Source organism: Hippocampus guttulatus, chromosome 20 (assembly GCF_054856545.1).
Source record: "Hippocampus guttulatus isolate MCC_2025c chromosome 20, RoL_Hgut_1.0, whole genome shotgun sequence".
NCBI classification, from domain to species: Eukaryota; Metazoa; Chordata; class Actinopteri; order Syngnathiformes; family Syngnathidae; genus Hippocampus; species Hippocampus guttulatus.
The window spans coordinates 2,303,110-2,321,037 of NC_141280.1; the positions used below are offsets into that span (position 1 = coordinate 2,303,110).

The 17,928-nt window shown below is 45.8% G+C and overlaps 1 protein-coding gene across 1 annotated transcript in view; it reads left to right on the plus strand.

Annotated features, from left to right (window-relative positions):
• The window catches only part of LOC147187479 (forkhead box protein N3-like), a 46,937-nt gene extending 29,506 nt beyond the window's left edge, over window positions 1-17,431 (plus strand). The window contains exons 3-6 of the mRNA XM_086100382.1: window positions 390-541; window positions 6,323-6,381; window positions 12,462-12,570; window positions 13,098-17,431. Coding sequence (XP_085956508.1) covers window positions 390-541; window positions 6,323-6,381; window positions 12,462-12,570; window positions 13,098-13,662 — 885 coding nt within the window. The 3' untranslated portion in view covers window positions 13,663-17,431. The remainder of the gene's footprint in view (window positions 1-389; window positions 542-6,322; window positions 6,382-12,461; window positions 12,571-13,097) is intronic.
• Window positions 17,432-17,928: the final 497 nt, after the last annotated feature.

Genomic DNA, 17,928 nt, shown 5'->3' on the forward strand with positions numbered 1-17,928 from the left:
CTGAGCGAGAGCTTGTTGGACCACCATCTCCGTTATAGTACATCCCAAAATGGTTTAATCAGGTCAACGGTTTTGGTTTTTAGATGCTTGAACTTGGACAAGCACTGGTCTGCCACTGGTCAGAAAATAAACAAACAAATGTCATGTTTTGGTGAATGATGTTAATAATTGACAATAGCAGGAGCGCAACTTGAAGTCGTGACATGGACATGGTCTTTTTTTTTTTTTTTTTTAAATGTGCTCTTCTCATTTGTCAGGTCAACATGATGATTGAGTTCATTTTGGGGCTTTGGCGATGTTGACTCAGGCCAGTGTGTGCTGTGTTTGATCTGTGCCTGGATATCACTTGCACTTACCTCTCTCTCTTTATCCCCTCTTCTTTCTTTCAGAGCATAGGAAAAGGATCTCTATGGTCGATAGACCCAGAGTATAGACACAACCTGATCCAAGCACTGAAGAAAACACCGTACCATCCCTACTCAACAGGCCTGGCCGCCCCCTCCACTTCCCCGCCCACCCTGTCTCAGACATTTCACCACAGGTAAGGCGACCGACCATCCAAGTGATGTCTTGAAAGTGCCCGGGCTACTCCAAAGTTTGATTTGGAATTCCAACAGATATTTCGATGGAAAAAAAAAAAATAACCTCAGTAAATAAAACAAGACTTCATTTCTTGCCAGACTTCAGCTAAGTGGGCATCGGCATTACAGGGGTGTCAAATTCATTTTTGTCACGGGCCGCGTTGTGGCTGCCGTTTCCCTCGGAGGGCCGTGATGACAGTGAAACCATAGAAAGAGGTCAGGAATTACAGTCGGTTCAATCTTTTAAGACAACCTCTTGAGAAGCGTTTTCCAACACACATCGCCAAAGTTGAATGTTTCCACTGTCTTTCCTGTGTCAGCGTGTAATGCCGACTTGTATTTCAGTTTATGGGGTGGGGAAAAGGCAACACAATGGACAGTATACTGTCGTTGACGTACTTTCTGGAGGAGCAAATAGCAGATGGAATCGGTTCTCCTTTATCCATCAAATATATTTTCCTGACATGACCTCATGCATAATGCCAGCTTTTGTCAAGGCTCGCTGTATTTATGACAGCTGCTAAAATCTTTTCGAAAGAATGATGCTTACGCCACAGAGTTCCCCAGCTTTGAGGGGAGCGTTGCTTCTTGGGACTTAGCTCACCCATTAACGAACCAAACCGACATAATTCATAAAGTGAAACTAGTAGAATGAAGCCGTCAATCAACTTTGCTTATCTTGAATATTAGCGTCCCCCCCCCCCCTTTCTTCATCTCTGTCCTTTCTGTCTTGGACAACTTTATTTTCAAATGTGCTGTATGTGTAACATATACAGCACAGATCTGCTGCCCCGCCCCCCAATCCTCCGCAGGCATTGAATAGCAATCCCGCCCCATCTTTCCTTAAATCTGTTTGCACGCTGTTTTCATGCAACAACACTCCCGCTCTTCTTCCTATCTCCCACATCCTGAGGCACATCACAGGTAAAAGCAGCGCTTGCCTTTTTTCCACATTCGTGGATGCCCCCCACCCCCCAACCCCCCGTACCACCTCCCCACTATCTCCTTCCCTTTAGGCCTCAATCGTGTTTCCCTCCCCCTCCTTTCAGCAAGCTTTCGAACTCTTTTTTTTTCTCTCTTAATTCATCCCCTTGCTCTGTCCATTCCTCTTTTGCCTCTTCAACATCACGTAAAACCCTGTTCCGCTTCATTTAATATCCAACGTACTCTTCCTCTCATCCTCGGGTATACATTATAGACGGACAGGGTGTCTTTTTATTTTGATTCTTTCCCTCTCTCTCCCGTTCCTCCTACTGTCTGTCCTCCACTTGATCATTCAATTAACTTCCTCTTTGTCTTCATTCAGTTTCATGATGTTCTTGAGCGCGCTCTCTCATAGAACAGCCATCCACCTGTTTAATGTCCCTTCCCTCCCCGGTCCACTCCCCCTCCGGCCGCCCCAACTTCTCAGTCCCTGGCTCTTATTCGCATCCCTCTGGATATGTCAACGAGTGGTACTAATGGTCGCCTTTTTCCCCCGTTGTCCACTTTCTCTCTTCCTTGCCCCCCTTAGAATAAAATCCCACTGCCGAGTCGACGGGCAGGTTGGGCTTGCTGAACTAGCAGACTGTGTAAAACAGAATAATTGGTTCGCCATAAAATATAAAAGTGTCATTTTGAACAATGAGGAATGGGGAAGTGGAACAAATTGGAGGCCAGATTAGGAACATGGGGGAAGAGCTGAGGGTGCGGTCAGAAGATGTTGGGGGTTGTAGAAGAGGCCGCAGTCATCTGCATGGTGACCCACAGTGGGAATTGAGACGTTAGGTGCGGACAGTTCATGTTGAGGTGAGAAAGAAACTGCCGGTCCCCTGTGGTGAAGCAAAACTCCAAATGAAGGCCATGACAACAATCTAATGGACATTTTGCTGGAGCAGCGTAATCAAGCTCAGGCATCACGGCAGGCCCGTCCATGTTCGACAGCTGATGTATTCATTGTGATATAAGTCTTCTCCTATTTGCAGTCTTTCAATCTTTATAAAACCACCCGAGATTGTGATTCTGAAATTAGATTACACTCAACTTTATTAGTTTTGGGACTGGTGTTGGTTTAAGGTACATCGCTCCGTGTTTCACTTAATTATGTTCAAGTCTCATTTAATCATTGATGTGCACGCAATTTAAGAGGTTTGGATTTCTACAATTTACATTATTAGAGCTGCAACAAATTGCGACAGATGACTTTGAATTTTCATTACACTGTTAAGTGACACAAATTGCTTACTTAATTGATGTATGAATAATTGCTCATGAGCAAATCCCTCCAAAATTGTCAAGCTTCGATTGTGGTGATATTAACTTAATTGATACATACTTTGTTTGTATTCATTTATTCTCAAAACCATGTCAAAAGAGGAAAGAGATGATTAGACCTTTTCGAGCCAGATAGCTGTCACTATTGGTATTTAGTTGCGGTTGTTGTTGTTTTTTGGCGGAGCGCAGCAGTGATTAGTTGCCTTCAAGGACCAGCATCAAACGCTGAAGCGCTAAACAAAACTTTTAATGCAAACGCTGACCCACTTTATGTTAGCCTTTCGCTAACTTCCATGGCTGCTCATTATGTCTTTCTGGCTTAGGGAAAAAGAAACACGTTTTGATTCACGACCAGAATTTTCTTGAACAGTGTACAACAAACAAACAAAAATAGAGAAAAAATTGAAAAAATAAAAAAGAGATCCCGTTCCCCACACGTGTAGTTTTGGTGATGCCTTTGAATCAATTAAATATTTTTCGTAAATCTGTTCAAGATGATTATGTAGGCACTGCGTAGCAGTAAAAACATTGAATAAATTACGAAAGTGGGGGCATAATAAATGGATTCATTGATTGGAAAGAATTGTTTGATGATTATTCCTGTTGGGCAACATTATTCCGTGACATTGACATGCAAACAGGAGTTGAGAACACTCACAGCAAGACTCTTCCTTCTCAATTCAAAGCATTTTGAAATTGTGCTGCTCGACCACGTTCAGGTGCAGTGACTCCGCCCCTTTTTCTGGCAAAGATTCCAAAGACGGCAAAAAATGAGTTCATGAGACGTTAGACATCGAGCATTAAATAGTCCACGTTCTACATTTGATTAGGAAAAAAAAGTCTCCATAAAACAAGTTCGTCACGGCTTCATGATACTTTTTAGCATGCTTCCTGGGCTTTTAATACCTTGAGTCACTTGACTCGCGTAAAGGGAGCATCATCCATTTTGGCATTACAGCCACCAAGTGAATTCAAGGAGAAAACAGGGTTCACTAGAAAAGGCAATTAATATGAATCATAGCAATCAGAACACATCATTTTGCCGCCTGAAACAATAAACTACCCGGAGTTGAATTCGGCAGTCCCATTTTTTCAGGATTTCTCAATTGATGTAATTCTCATCAGATAATAGCCACTTGGAGACTCTGTTGCGCTTATTTGAGCGGGAGCTGCCGTCGCTGTTTCCCTCATATTGTTCAAGGGAGAAAATAATAACTCACCGCTAATGAAACGGCTTGGAATAGGTTTCCGTGATACACGTGGAGCTGCTCGATATCTGCACGATATCTCCCTCTCAAGGGCTCTCCTTCTCAAGACTATTATGTTATGAAGTGTAATGATCGGGAATGGTTACACAGTGGCTCCGTTGTGTTAAGGTCAAGGACTGTCTCGAGCAGTTCAACACAACTCAAAGCGGGAGACGGGCAAAGGGAAGGATGAAGGAAAAAAAAGGGTCTGGCCGAGATGAGGGGATGACGGCGCTTTGTTCTCTCGTCTTAATATCGCTCACACCTCCGCTCTTTTTCATGGGCCGTAATAATTCACGCCGCAGCCGCCGACCGCCGCCGACATTTTGCTCCTGGTTGTACGTGCTCGCCGCCTCTTCCCGACCTGCTCGTGCGCGCGGACGCTCGCAGTCAAGTCCACCAATTTCTTTGTGCATGAATGTATTCATGACGAAAATGGGTGTGTTGGTGTGCCTGCGAAAGGGGAGGGAGAGCAGGAGTATGCCGGGGAGGAGGTCAGCTCCGCGGTGCATTCCTTCACACCCCATCAGCATCTGGATGAGAGGAAGAGGAGGAGGAGGAGGAGCGGAGGATGGATGTCTCAAGGGGGATGTAGAGGAGCTTGCTCTCTTTCCATCTCCCTTCCTTTCTTTTTCTCCCAGCCTCCTTCCTCCCTTCCCATGAAGGAAACAAATGGGCGGGGGGGGGGGGGTAATTGAGGAATGAGCGTCTGCCGCAAGTTTAGCCCCTCGCCCACTATATTAAATGCACAGCACATCGCCTTGGAAACGGGAACGCCACCATGGCAACGCATGTAACGCAGGTGCTGTCGCACCGCAAGGCCATTTGTTGAGCGAGTGTGAGACAATCGAGGGATGGGAAGAAAGAAAGCAAAAAAAAGAAAGAAGGAGAGAGAACGATTAAAAAAAAAGAGAGGGAGAAGGGGTGCGATTGGCGGGGGGGCAGGGGGCTGTAGGTGGTAGGGAAAACAGACAGGCTGTTAGCGCAGGAAAAATATGTTATCGCCGTGGCAACGCAATGTGGCAACTCTCCATGGCAACAGCAGGTGGCTCAGGGCTGAAATGTGCAGCTTTTGCGTTTTGTGGAGCGTGTGCGCGTGCACGAGTGTGCGTGTGTGTGCGTGTGTGTGTGTGTGTGTGTGTGTGTGTGTGTGTGTGCGTGCTCGTGCCAGCCTCCGGTCCATCTTTCCCCCTGCATCTGGCGAGGTGAGAGCCACATCACAAGTGCAGACGTCCAAATCCTCTCATTCGGCAGCTTAGCGCAACATAAAACATGCCTCGCATTACAAAGGAGACTCTCCCGATGAGTGCAAACGAGTGGGCTGCTTTGTCTGAGTTCGCAAGCTTCTCCGGGTGTTCTTTGTCCAGCCCGCTTGCGTTTGATTGTTTGTTTGTTTATTTGTTTGTGGAGAAAAGTCCATGTTGTCAGACGTGCGAAATGTGCGCAGCGTGTTGAAGTGGAAGAAAAGCAGAGGACAAGGAAGAGCATCCAGACGTATCGTTGAAAAACCGCTCAACCTTCGTCCTCTCCTTCTTCATCCTCTTTTTCTCCTCCAATGACTTCAAAACTTCAAATGCACCGACGGGACAGTAATATTGTGCTCTTGCACGTGTGTGTGTGTGTGTGTGTGTGTGTGTGTGTGTGTGTGTGTGTGTGTGTGTGTGTGTGTGCGTGTGTGTGTGTGTAAGATGTCTCCAGCTTTGTGAGAAATGCTGTCATTACCTTCCTCATTAGTGGTGCAATGATCACCTAAAGTGAGTCCCCGGCTTTGTGTGCCCCTTCTGTGGATGTGTGTGTGCGTTTGTGTGTGCGCGTGTGTCAAGCCCCCAGCTAGAGGAACGTGTTTAAATGTGTCACTCCGTAGGCATATTTATCTTAAACAGGCCTTTGTGACATGAGCATGTGTTAACTGTGAATGCGTTGATTACTTTTTTTTTTTTTTTTTCGGTTGGATGTGTGCGGACCTGTGGCAGGCGGTGGGGGGTTGTCATGAGAAATTACTCCCATGGACTTATGGAGGCGAGGCTGTAATTCTCCGAGGTAATCACAGGGAATAATGGCAACAGTGGGACACCCGGGAATCTAATCACTATTATCAAAAGCGCGGGCTTATGGGTTCAACTTCCTACCTTGCTATCTTGCTCACAGCGAAGCCCGTTAGACTGGTTGAGGTGATCAAATGGTTTGACCACTTTTCTTTCTCCCACCCCCACCCGCCCGCCCGCCTCCCGATGAACACAGTCCTCCATTGTGGTCGGGGAGTCCCCTCTTCAGGAAGAATGGCGGAGTCCTCCTACAAGGTACGTCTCTGCCTTTTTTTTGTGATCGTCCTTTCTTGCCTTCCTTCCCTCTCAGAGCGACCCCCCCCCCCCCGAAGGTGCCGAACATGCAATCATCTCGATTCCAGAGCCGTCTTTTTAAAAATGCACCTTGAGAATACCAAGTGCTGAGTTCTGACGAGTGGCTGAATGCCAGCCAAGGAATGCTTTCCTACATTTGAAAGTTCAAAAAAAAAAAAAAAAAAAAAAAAAAAAGAAGAAAACCTAACCAGTAGAGACACATCAATTGAGAGGGAAGGGATGGAGCGAGAATCTTATCAGAGGTTGTGGAGCAATCCCCGTGTCTCCTTTCCCCACTCAACACACAACATGCGTTCTCCCCGTCGCTTTTGTTGTTTTCCCACTTCCTTTTCCCGTCTTCCCTCCCATCCCCGCCCTTCCCTGGCGGCTGCTAGGCAGTTTAAATGGACATTCAATCCCAATCAGGGAGCACTACAGGAGCTCGCCGGGCCGCCGAGTCCTAAATGGAGAGGGAAATGGATACATTAGGCGTCTACGGCGTGCCCTCCATCGCCACTGATAATGGAGTAGTAATGGTCAAGGAGCCAAGGTTGGAGAGTGTCTGAAAACCTGGATTCCCTCTAGACGCATATTCTGAGAGTGATGTGTCTGAGCAGCCTGGACTGCGGACAGGCGGGGATGACAATTGAGAAGGCCGCGTGTGACATTGTGAGACTCGAGGTCCACAACGCATTTAACCTTGCAACGAAAGAAGCTTTCTGGTGATTCTTTTTTGACGTCAGTCTCCCATACCCGTCGTTATTCGCATCCAGACGACAGAACTTTGACTTTTACTTCTTTGAAATGGTGGCAATAACTCAATGTGAAAAGACTTGCAGCCAACTTCAGGATGAAGCATGAACAGGAAGACACCGAAGCCACTAATTCCCTTTACACTTCCACTCTCCGCTATCTACTCAGCTGTCAAGAATTCTTGTCGCGAGTGACACATTGTCAGGTTATTTGGAGTGCCCGGTTAGCAATGAGTGGTGTGAACCTTTTTGGAATGTAGGTTGTCTCAAATTAGCAGCATCATAGCGACCTGTATTATGTCGGCAATGCTTGACCCCAGAGTCCACACCTCCAACCTCAGAAGAGGTGAGATGGATGTGCTCACCACTCCGCCACCGTGTCGGCCCTGTGTGCCATCCTTAATTGTGTCTCCCCCCCCCCCCCGCCCCCCCCCCGCCCCCCCAACACAAATTTTTTTGTGCAAACAAATGAAATTACTCCTGTCCAACCGCGTTACAAAGATACATGGCATGCTGAGTCGGCAGATTTATCAGCCACATGAGCCAATTCTGTTAATTAGCAGTTCCGCTAAATATGAGTTGTGGATGTGTGGAATCGACATCCTGGGTTGCAGTGACTGAGTTGTTGCCCTTACTTTGTCCCCCCCCCCCCCCCCCCCCCCGTAAGATGTCAGTCAGCCAACCACTTCGACACTCAGCTGGATCGTCAAATAGACGAGCCAGTTAGCTGTTCAGTTTCACCGCCAGCATTTTGAGCCCACCAACGAAACAGCCCGTTAGTCAGACGACATGTGTATGCGTTCTGCCCTCAGACCTGAACATGCTACACACACTCAAAGACACACCGGTCAAACTAGCAGCTAGACGGGGGGAAGAGGGTCCACTTTGAAACAGTTGTGTTGTCAAGGTCTGCCGGGAGTGACCTTTGAACCTGCCTGACTGTGTGAATGAGCGCAGCCAGCGTGTGCGGCACGCGTGTTTGTGTGTACTTCTGCCCGTCCGCCGCGCTCCTCTGCCGGCTGCGTGGAGACGGCTGCCTGCGGGGCCATGTGGAACTCATTTAACAGGAGGCTGGAGGAGTCTGCGTGTGTATACGGCACATGAAAGCAAAGGAGGGGGGCGGTAGGATTTCAGTGCTTCACTTTCCCTGGAAAACAGGCACGCAGACTGGGATACGAGGGACAGGCAGGGATGCACCAGGAAGGCAGAGGAGCGGACCTGATGTAAAAAGACAGACGACCATTTTCTGAACAGGAAAAAAAAAAATGCTTTTACCTCCACCAAGAAAGGTTTTTTTTAGGAGGCTCAGACATGGTCCAAGGAAGAATCCATCAAATTTTGATGTGGTGAAGTTGATGATTTTCTGAACTTGACGTTTTTGTGGGCATTTGAATAATTTCAACACTTGCCTTAAAATTCTCAGGCTAAGTGTCAAAGGTGAAAAGTGTCGCAGGGAACAAGTCAATATGTTTATTACAAGGTGAAAGACGCCTTCAAAATATGTGGGGGAGCCTTGACGCGCATTGTTCAATATCACCTACAAGGAGTGCTATCATCCAGGGTGCCATGAATCTACTTCTTAGTTCTTGCATGGCTTCAAATAAACATAAGCGGGCCCAACTTTTTTTTTCTAAAGTCCAAAGTGAAGTGGCTCCCGTGTCAGGCGGATAGAGACAGGATAAACGCTGAGCTGGAGGAGCTTCGAGTCGTGACGTTCAGGTTTGATGACGTTGAACACCGAGCTCAAGTCCACAAACAGGATGCGACCGTAAATCCTTGCAACTGTCAAGATGTTCAACGGTAAAGTGCAGCCCTGTGTTGACTGCATCATCCACATTTGAACGCTTTATAAAGCACCCGATTGGCCGTGCTCAGCACATGACCTCACAAGAAATCCCTCCATTGTGGGTCCTTTTCCAGTCACCTTGTAACTGCCGTAACGGGCACCCGCAAGACGAGTGGACCAGTATCGTCAGTCAAATGAGTCAGACAAACGTATTCATGATGCCTTGTTAGAATTCTTGCGGCATCCTTTGATGTGGAAAGGAGCGTTTGCTCTCCTACTGCATAGTTGGCTCCTCAGCATACATCCCTTCCGTGTTTGCTGCAGAGCCTGCATACATGCTCAGTTGGAGATATGAGTCATCACTATACATAGAAAGACGGATCGATGAAGAGGAATGACGAGACAAAGCAAGGAGTCGCGGATACCGTTTCACACACACACACACACACACACACAGACAGTTTTCCATACGCCTTGCACTTGAGCTATGTGGATGTGTGCGTGCGTTGGTGTCAAGGACAAACAGTGGTGGTCACGAGTGTGCCGCTGAGCTTGGAGAGTCCAGGTCAAATAGAGCCAGACGTTGCCTTTTTCCACCCCCCCCCCCCCCCCCCCCCCTCATTCACGTTCTCATTCTCTTCTGTCACTTTCTCCGCTGATGCGTGATCTACCGCTCTGTGGCATGTGGAATGGGAGCCGTTGCTATGGTGACCTAAAGCCTGGCTGGAGATGGAGGTGGGGAGCTTCAGGAGGCGAGAGGGGTCGTGGTCGGGGAGCGGGAGGGTGGGGGGGGGTGGTGGGCTCTCATGTCAATCCGGGGAGACCTAATGCACTGACACATACACAAGCATGCAGTGAGTGATCAAGATTAAAAAAAGAGACTGTGCAGGGACTTACTTATAAGGTTATGGAGAGCAGAGCGGGAGATATCAGGGGCAGAGCCACACTAACTGGACTCAATAAGATTACCGCAGGCAGAGAAGGAAAGTGAAGAGCGAAGAGTGATGTAGCGCTACCTCAAACTTATCCAGAATTGATGTCATCTTTGCAATATGATTCGGACCCAAATAAATGTCGCGGGGACATTTTGCGAGTGGGCGCCGCGGGATGCTGAGGGTGTTTTAACGAGGCCCTGATTCCCCGAACAGAATGGAATTTCTCTCCATAAAACTGCTCTTGAGCGGTGTGAGACTGAAAAAGGGGGGGAAACAAGAGCACTGAATTAAAGTGCCGATTTGTTACCTTAAAATCACTTTGTGAGTGGCTGTGATGTACTGCGGGCTTAAGAAAGTAAAGGTTTCGAGGGAAGCGTATACTCACTCATTGATTCAATGGAGGACACTACTTGGCTTCAACCAGCAGAGGTGCTCTTTCCACGCCTTCTCAATTGTCTGAAGACGTCTCCGGGACATCACTTCTGCAGTGGCAACTCATTTGGGCGATTCCAAAATTACCAGTCAAGAAAGGGCATTTACAGCCCACATTCCCGGTTTTACTCTGTTCCAAAACGTCTTACTACAAAAGTGAAGTAATATTTCCCGTAGGAAGTAATGTGCAGTAAATTCAATTCATCTGCTCCAGATAAATGCACAATCAAATCAGATCAGCAACAAATACACGTAATTCCTCACAGTGTCATTTTCTAAGATGATGTGCCATCAGCTTCACATCCACACAGAAAACTCGCGCAAACTAGGGGACAACATGCAAACCGACACAAACATGTTCCGAAGGAGATTCAAAAACTGAACAGTGGAGGTCGCGCGCAACCAACAAACAAACCCATGAAAACATGCAGCACCCCCCTTGGTGGAGGTACCAAAGCTGTATTGATGTGTGTGGGGGGGGGGGGGGGGGGCTTCGTGTTTGTAACAGCTTTCAACAAGCCTGGGCAGCAGACAGCGCAAACACCAGGTCGTTTTTTGAAATGTGAACTGAGTGAGAGGAAGATGACAGCTGTGGAAGGGAACTGTTGCGGTGAGCCACCAGCTTTGAGCCGTGGTGGAAGATTCGGATTTACGAGTACGTGCATAGACGTTAGTCCGCGTATGCCTGTTTTGTGTTTCCTGCAATATATTTCAGAGTGTGTGTTTTGTCCACTTTGTGTTCTAGCAACGCTTGCTTTGCAAGCCAATATAAGTTTTGGTGTCGGATTGGTTTGTCACGACCTACCTGGTGACCTTGAAACGGTAAAGCATGAGTCCACATCGGGGCCGTGGGCTTTCTTTTATATACAGTGCCATGCCGCGTTAAGTAGGGGAGAGCAATACATCTTGAGGAGAACATATCACGTTGGATCAGCGGCGTTGGTAAAGCAGGATCTTCAGCTTTCAACAGCGATTCTCAAAAGGTTTGGGAGTCCAAGCTTTTTGCGGGTCACTCGAGGACAGTCGGGGATTTGTTCCAAAGCCATTCCATCATCCCGGCTGTGCGGTGGTTGGAGGTGTTGGGCCGCTGCGAGCTCCTTTGTCCCATTTGCAGGAAGTTTCCACTTTCAGAAGCTTTCTATATTTGGCTCCCATGATGGTCCCGATACAGTAGTAGTTTGTTGACAAGTGATCTATTCCTCCATGCTTTGATCAGATTAAACATTCCAGGTGGGCTTCGTCACATGCCTTTGGCTTTTATTTGATTAAAATCTTACTTAGCTAAATTACTCTTTGCAGAGCGGAGTCATTTTCATTCAAGTGGGAACATTTTACTTACATACACAAGCCTACACGAAAATGTGTACTCGATTTTTTTCTTTTTGCTGATGTCTGGATGTACGGTGGGGCTCATTGTCATGCTGAAAGTCATGGTCAGCGTCAGGTTCTGCACCGAAGTTGACTGGTATTTGAAAGTGCTTCTTCACCTTGAGACTAAAATAACCTCACTTCCAGCTGAAGAAAAACAAGCCTTAAACTTCACTTTTTTTATTTTTGACCCAATAAACAGAAGGGACACAAGCGGAATAATGTGCTCCTCCTGAGTTCCAACAGCCCGTATGCGTGCTACAGGCCAGATTTAGCAGAGCCCGGCGCTGGTTGGTAATTGAATGAATCACAGCGCCCTTAACTCATTTATGACGCTTTCCCGCTCAATTTAACCCTGCCTTGCTCATCAATAGAGCCCCGTTGGCCTCCTCAGATGGTCGGCGGAGTCTCATTGAGCCGCTGCGAGCTCTTATTGCCATCTAATCGTGTTTCTGAGAACCTACCGCTGGCTTTTTCCTCTTCCGCCCATCCGTCCATCCATTTTCCATCCATATCCTTACTCGAGTCACCAGCTGACTTCAAGTGAGAGGTGCCAGCCAATCAGAGTAGATTTGGGCCAACAACCATTCACACTGAAATTTGCCTGGAGCAAACAAACTCCACATAAGAAAGTTAGAGCCCGGATTCAAATCTCCATCTTCAGAAATGTCAGGCGGATGTGACGACCACTGTTCCCCATTCCATCCTCTTGATTTAATTTGACGTCGGTGTGTGTTCTAAGTGTGAGCGTCTGCTCTTGTCTTCCAGTTCCTCGTGGTGTGATTCAAAACGGCGCCCGTGTCAGGAGCCAGGCACTCTTCCCCGTGATAAGACCTGTTCCTGTCAGCCCAGTAGGGAGCAGAACTTCGGCCATAAGGTGGGGCGGCTTTACTCGTGCCACTGTCAGCCATATTGGTAGCGCCGGTCACAAACCTCCTGTGCGTAATGCGCTCCTGACACAAATCCAACATGCGTGACGAATAGTTTACTCACCCCGACCATGGTCAAAACACTTGCCAAGATTCTATTCAAGTGATTATATCAACATCCTACATTCACACGCACAAGCATATTCATTAGCGGGAAAAAAACAAAACAAAAAAACACCTTGTGAGTCCAAGAACCTTCAGAGCATGCCTGGACATGCCGATCTATCATAAGAGCAAAAGACTATGATGGCCTGCTCTGTCAAATAAATTAAACATACACGGAAGGTATGCAGTGAATATTTGATCATTGAAAGGAGTGCATGTTTGTCATACAGTATATAAATATTCGAACACTTTTTATTCTGCAGGGAGACATCAGAGAGGGGAAACACTTGCGAGAGTAAGTCTAACTATATATATACATACATAAAGTAGTAACAATATTCCCCCCTTTCGTGCCCTTGCTTCCCCACAGATCTTCCATAGGAGAGTATCTGAAACGAGGCCAGGAATGCCCCTCTTGCTACTCACCTCCACCTTGCGGCGAGGACCTTCAGGAAGACCACAATTACAGCACCGCCAAATCCCCGAGCAGGCTGGGCTCCTCCCAGGCCACGGCCCCTTCGTCTCCGACGGACGACGACGACATCATCGCCGTGGAAATCCAATCCGACATCAAACCCGAGCCCCGGGAGATCCCGCTGGATTCCCACGTCAGCGCCACCGCCGCCGCCGCCGCCGCCGCGACCTACCTTTCCCAGCAACCCCTGCGCGGACAGAGACGTGGCTTGGGGGCGGGACCCGGGACACTGGCGGGAAGCAGCTTTGCGTGGACCAAAAACCGAGCGAGGGGCATTAGCGATACGCTGCCGCTGAAGAAGCGGCGCGCGGTGGAGAAGCCGCCGGAGAGCGACGACGAGGAGATGAAGGAGGCGGCGGGGTCGCTGCTCCACCTGGCCGGGGTCCGAGCCTGCCTCAACAACATCACAAACCGCACCGCCAAGGGCCAGAAGGAGCAGAAAGAGGCCCTGAGAAACTAAAGGACACACGGTACATCATCGAGTGAACACGTTAGCACGCCGACACAGACACACTGTACAATACCCAAATAGATCAACAGGTAACATGTTTTAGTCTCGACGGACGCGTCTCATCTCCCTCTATCTATCTGCAGGGCATTAGGTGAATCCTACTTATTTGTGGCAATATCAAAAATCTATGTTTTCCTACATGTTCAGCAACACTAATGGGTACTTCTCATGTGTCTTTTGTTCTTTTTTTTTTTTCTTTTTTTTTTTTTTCCAAAGGGGATGAAAGCCATAGTAAAGCATTCATTCGGAGAAGTGGGCAAAAGTGAATCCGTACAACGGCAGAAGATGGCTGTTTGTCTTGCATATTTGTTTGTTTGCGTGCGTAACCTGTAGCAATCTTGCAGTGATGCCAGCAAAGGCGGCGGAGCCTACGAGACTCGGGCGAGGGGAGGTCCGGGGGGGCGGAGCCCCTCCCTAGCATCACTCTCCTTACATCCACGAGCACAAATGTGAGACTGTGCCAAAGAGAAGTGACCAGGTTGCTTCATGTAGCCAATATGACAGCTGACAAAAAAAAAAACCTAAACTTAAAAAAAAAAAACTAGGAAAAAAAACAACAACAAAAAAACACCCGAAGGCAGTGGTAGTTAAGCTTGACGAGGACGACCGTAAATGTCAAAATAATTGTAAAACCCAATGTGATATATACTCATGCACTTGATATTATTTTATGCCACTTAAAGAAAAGCAACATGGTTTATTTCAAGAGCACTCATAGTATTTAAGAATAGATATATGAAAACGTCGGGGGGGAAAAGAAATCTCATGTTTCTCACCATAGAGATGGATAGTGTGCCGGGTGTGAGGCAATATCTCCTTCATTTCGTTGTCGTTGTTGCATCATGTAAACGTCCCCAAAACTTTACCCAGTACTTCCTGTCTCGAGACACCTGGAAAAGACATCGTAGCTTCCCGTGGCTACCGTATTCATTTGACAGTGTCCAAGAACTATATACACAAACCGTGTTAAGGGTGATGTTTGTGTCTGTTTCCTCTTCACTTTACCCTCATAAAGATATAAGCAATTTGTCCTGCGCAGGTGACTCTGTAAAAAGTTAGAAAATATTTTATTTTTTTTTTCCTTTCTTAATTGAAGCAATTTGACCTGCAGGACTTTCTCAGTTATATTGCATGGGTGCTTGTAAATAAGATAAAAAGGAAATCTTTTTTATTCAAAGAACATGTAAGATAAACGATGTATTTAGCATGAAGCATGACTTATTTTCATATAAACCTTGATCCTAGAGGAAAGAAAAAAAAAAGTTTTGCGCCAATTCTTATACCCATGAATTTATTGGATTTTTTTTCTTTTTTTTTTTTTTCCTCCTCCTGCATTTATTTGAATCCTTTTCGGGTTCTTGAGCGGGCTTTCAAAGACACACCTTCAGGGAGCAATGTGGGGATGTAACTCTGCAACTTGAGGCCTGAGGGTGCCACTTCTCAACATTGGCTTCTTGTCTTCGGCTCATGCAGTGGTTTAGGACTTTTGGTGATCAGTGTTAACCCCCGTGTTATTCCACAATACGTGTGTGTGTGTGTGTGTGTGTGCGCGCGTGCGTGCGTGCGTTTGTGAGCACTTTGTTTAACATTGTGCCTACCTTCAGTATCTCTGTTGTCATGTCTCGGACATGTGTTGACAAACATTTGTTTGTTTAACATGGCAGTATTGGTTTTTGTTAGTTTTTTTTTAATTTAGCCCCCTGTGTTTGTTTGAGTGTGTGTGTGTGTGTGTGTGTGTGTGTGTGTGCGTGTATGTTTGTGTGCGTGTTCTTTCCATCAGCATTGTTCAGTGTAAATGACCCAAACTGATGGGCATGTTGTCAGTGTCCGAAAATAACCTCATACAGTATGTCCACGTGCGAAGGCCCTTGGAGGGGTATTAAAGAGAACAAGAATGCACTCAATGACACTAATATACTGAACACAAAGATGTCGAGCTAAGCCCAGAAGTATTCATGCCCTCGTTCTGTTTTTCTGAATACAGGCGTACCCGTTAACACGCAATTAGAATGTTATCAGTTTTGCCGCCAGGATCGTTGAGAATGGTGTGTGAGATTGTTTTCCCAAAATGATCAAAGAGATCACGTAGTTTGTGCACTTGTCAACAGGTGTTGAAAAACTATTATTCTTGAGAAATTTTAACCAAAGCATAAATCATTTTAGGCCAAACTTTGCATACTGCATAATTAGGGATGGGCATTTGACATTTTTTTAGACCAAAGTGGGAAATTAATACTGACTAATTTTTCTTAAGTACTATTTTTGATGGGATGAGCAAATCTCTTGCACTGTTTTAAACTGACCAGTGGTTCTCAAACTTCATACATCAAGTACCACCTGAAAAAAAAAAGATTGAGCTCTCCAAGTACCACCTTAATATATATAACGTCTCTGCAGGCTGGAGCCAGGTAGTGCACTCACTTCTTCCAAGACAACATTCATAAAGAAAATAAATAAAATAAAACACAAAACACACAATGATTCAATTATTATGCCCATCCTTAATTGAAGAATGTACAGTTTTTGCAGTTTCAGATTCAACGATTTCAAGCAGGATTAAGCAGCTCAATTTGTTCTTTATATCTACTGTATACGTTGCTAAAGTTAAGCTACTTCCACTCACTTTCAAGGTTGTTAAGGTTCACTCTTCCAGCTGCAAATGAAAGAATGACTTGATTGGGAATTCACAAAGCAGGAATAAGCGCAGGCCTTCTTTCATTACGAAACGATTTTGATATTGTGCCACCGTTCGTGCTCTGGCTTTGAATGTCGCTTTATTTACTTGGAAGCGATAGCACAAACGTGAACTTCAGCAGCGAACCAAGTTTCTGAACGTATGCATGTCCCTTCCACACTGGTGAAATGCTTTTGCCAACTGTAGCACGCATCACTGACTTTTTTTTTGTTGTTTTTGTTTTTTTTTGGGGGGGGGGCATTTGGTATGGTATCCATGCTAACATAGAAAAAGGCTGAAAGAAGACAGTCAGTCAGTGTCTTGTCATGTGCCACCTGTCTCGTGCGATATCTGTGTGAGGTCAGGCCCTCTGCTGTATTTACAGAAAGAACCCACTCACGTGCTGCCAAATGTCATGTTGAATTGGTAAAAGGTATGTCAAGATATGTGGCTTTAAAAACAAATCTTCCTCTGTCTCGCTCATTTGCATTCAGGAACTCGTGGCCAAGCGAGTGGTATACTTCCCTGCCTAAGAATATTTCTTTCAAAGCTGCCAAGCAAACAGAAAAATACAACAACAAAAAAAATTACGTAAAGACAGTTAAAAGTTGCCAATTTCCGTTCCTGTTCTGCTCTCTTGAGCAAAATATAGTCTACAGTACTGCCATTCTAGTTGGTGACTGTCTAAGCTTGAGAAATGGAAAGCCATAGGTTAGTGATGTCAAAAATGCAAAAGTGTTATTGGTCCGCGAGACGTGACGCAGAGTACACCCAGGTGTGTTGGCTTTTCAGTAAATGTTCAACTCTCTCCTCTTCCTCCCCCTTATTGTGCAATCGTATTGCCAAAGAATGAGTTCCAGACCTGTTTCATCACTACATGTAAATATCAACGTCGTCCAATACCGTGGCAAAAAAAAAATATATAAATGTTGTTTTATTTTGTTTTCCATTTTCTGAGAAACTGCAATGATGTTTATGTGATGTATTGTCTTCCAGTTGGTTGCAATAATAATTAAAAAGGAAATCCAAGTTGCGGAGGATTAAGTTTGTGCTGTTGTCTTTGGAAAGTCACAAACCACATTGAAATAACCATTCCGTTTTATTTTGTTTTGACTTTTCAGTTGGGTTGAACTAGTTTTTAGAGCAAGCTTGTTTTTTTTTCTTCAAAGATGCTTTGTTTTAGTTAGGTTTTTATTAGTTGTCGTATGAGTTTTACTATTTTTTATGGAATGTTTGTAAGTGTAAGATTTTTAAAAAATAGATCACTAAGTATTGTGTCATGAAATAAAGTAATCAGTTTCAGAGTAGTTATGTGTAGGTGGACAAATTGGCTTACACAGACAGGAAGGAGCTTCTGCATGACAATCTCTGGTGAGTACAATGTTATTTATTTATTTAAAATTTTTGTATTGACACAAATTGATTGTGAAGTACGGTAGAGGTTTGGAGTTCTTGAGGTGATGTATTGGAAGATAAAGGTAACTTGTTGTTGTTGTTGTTGTTTTTTAAAGGTGATATCCTCAGATACCTGAAATGCTCTT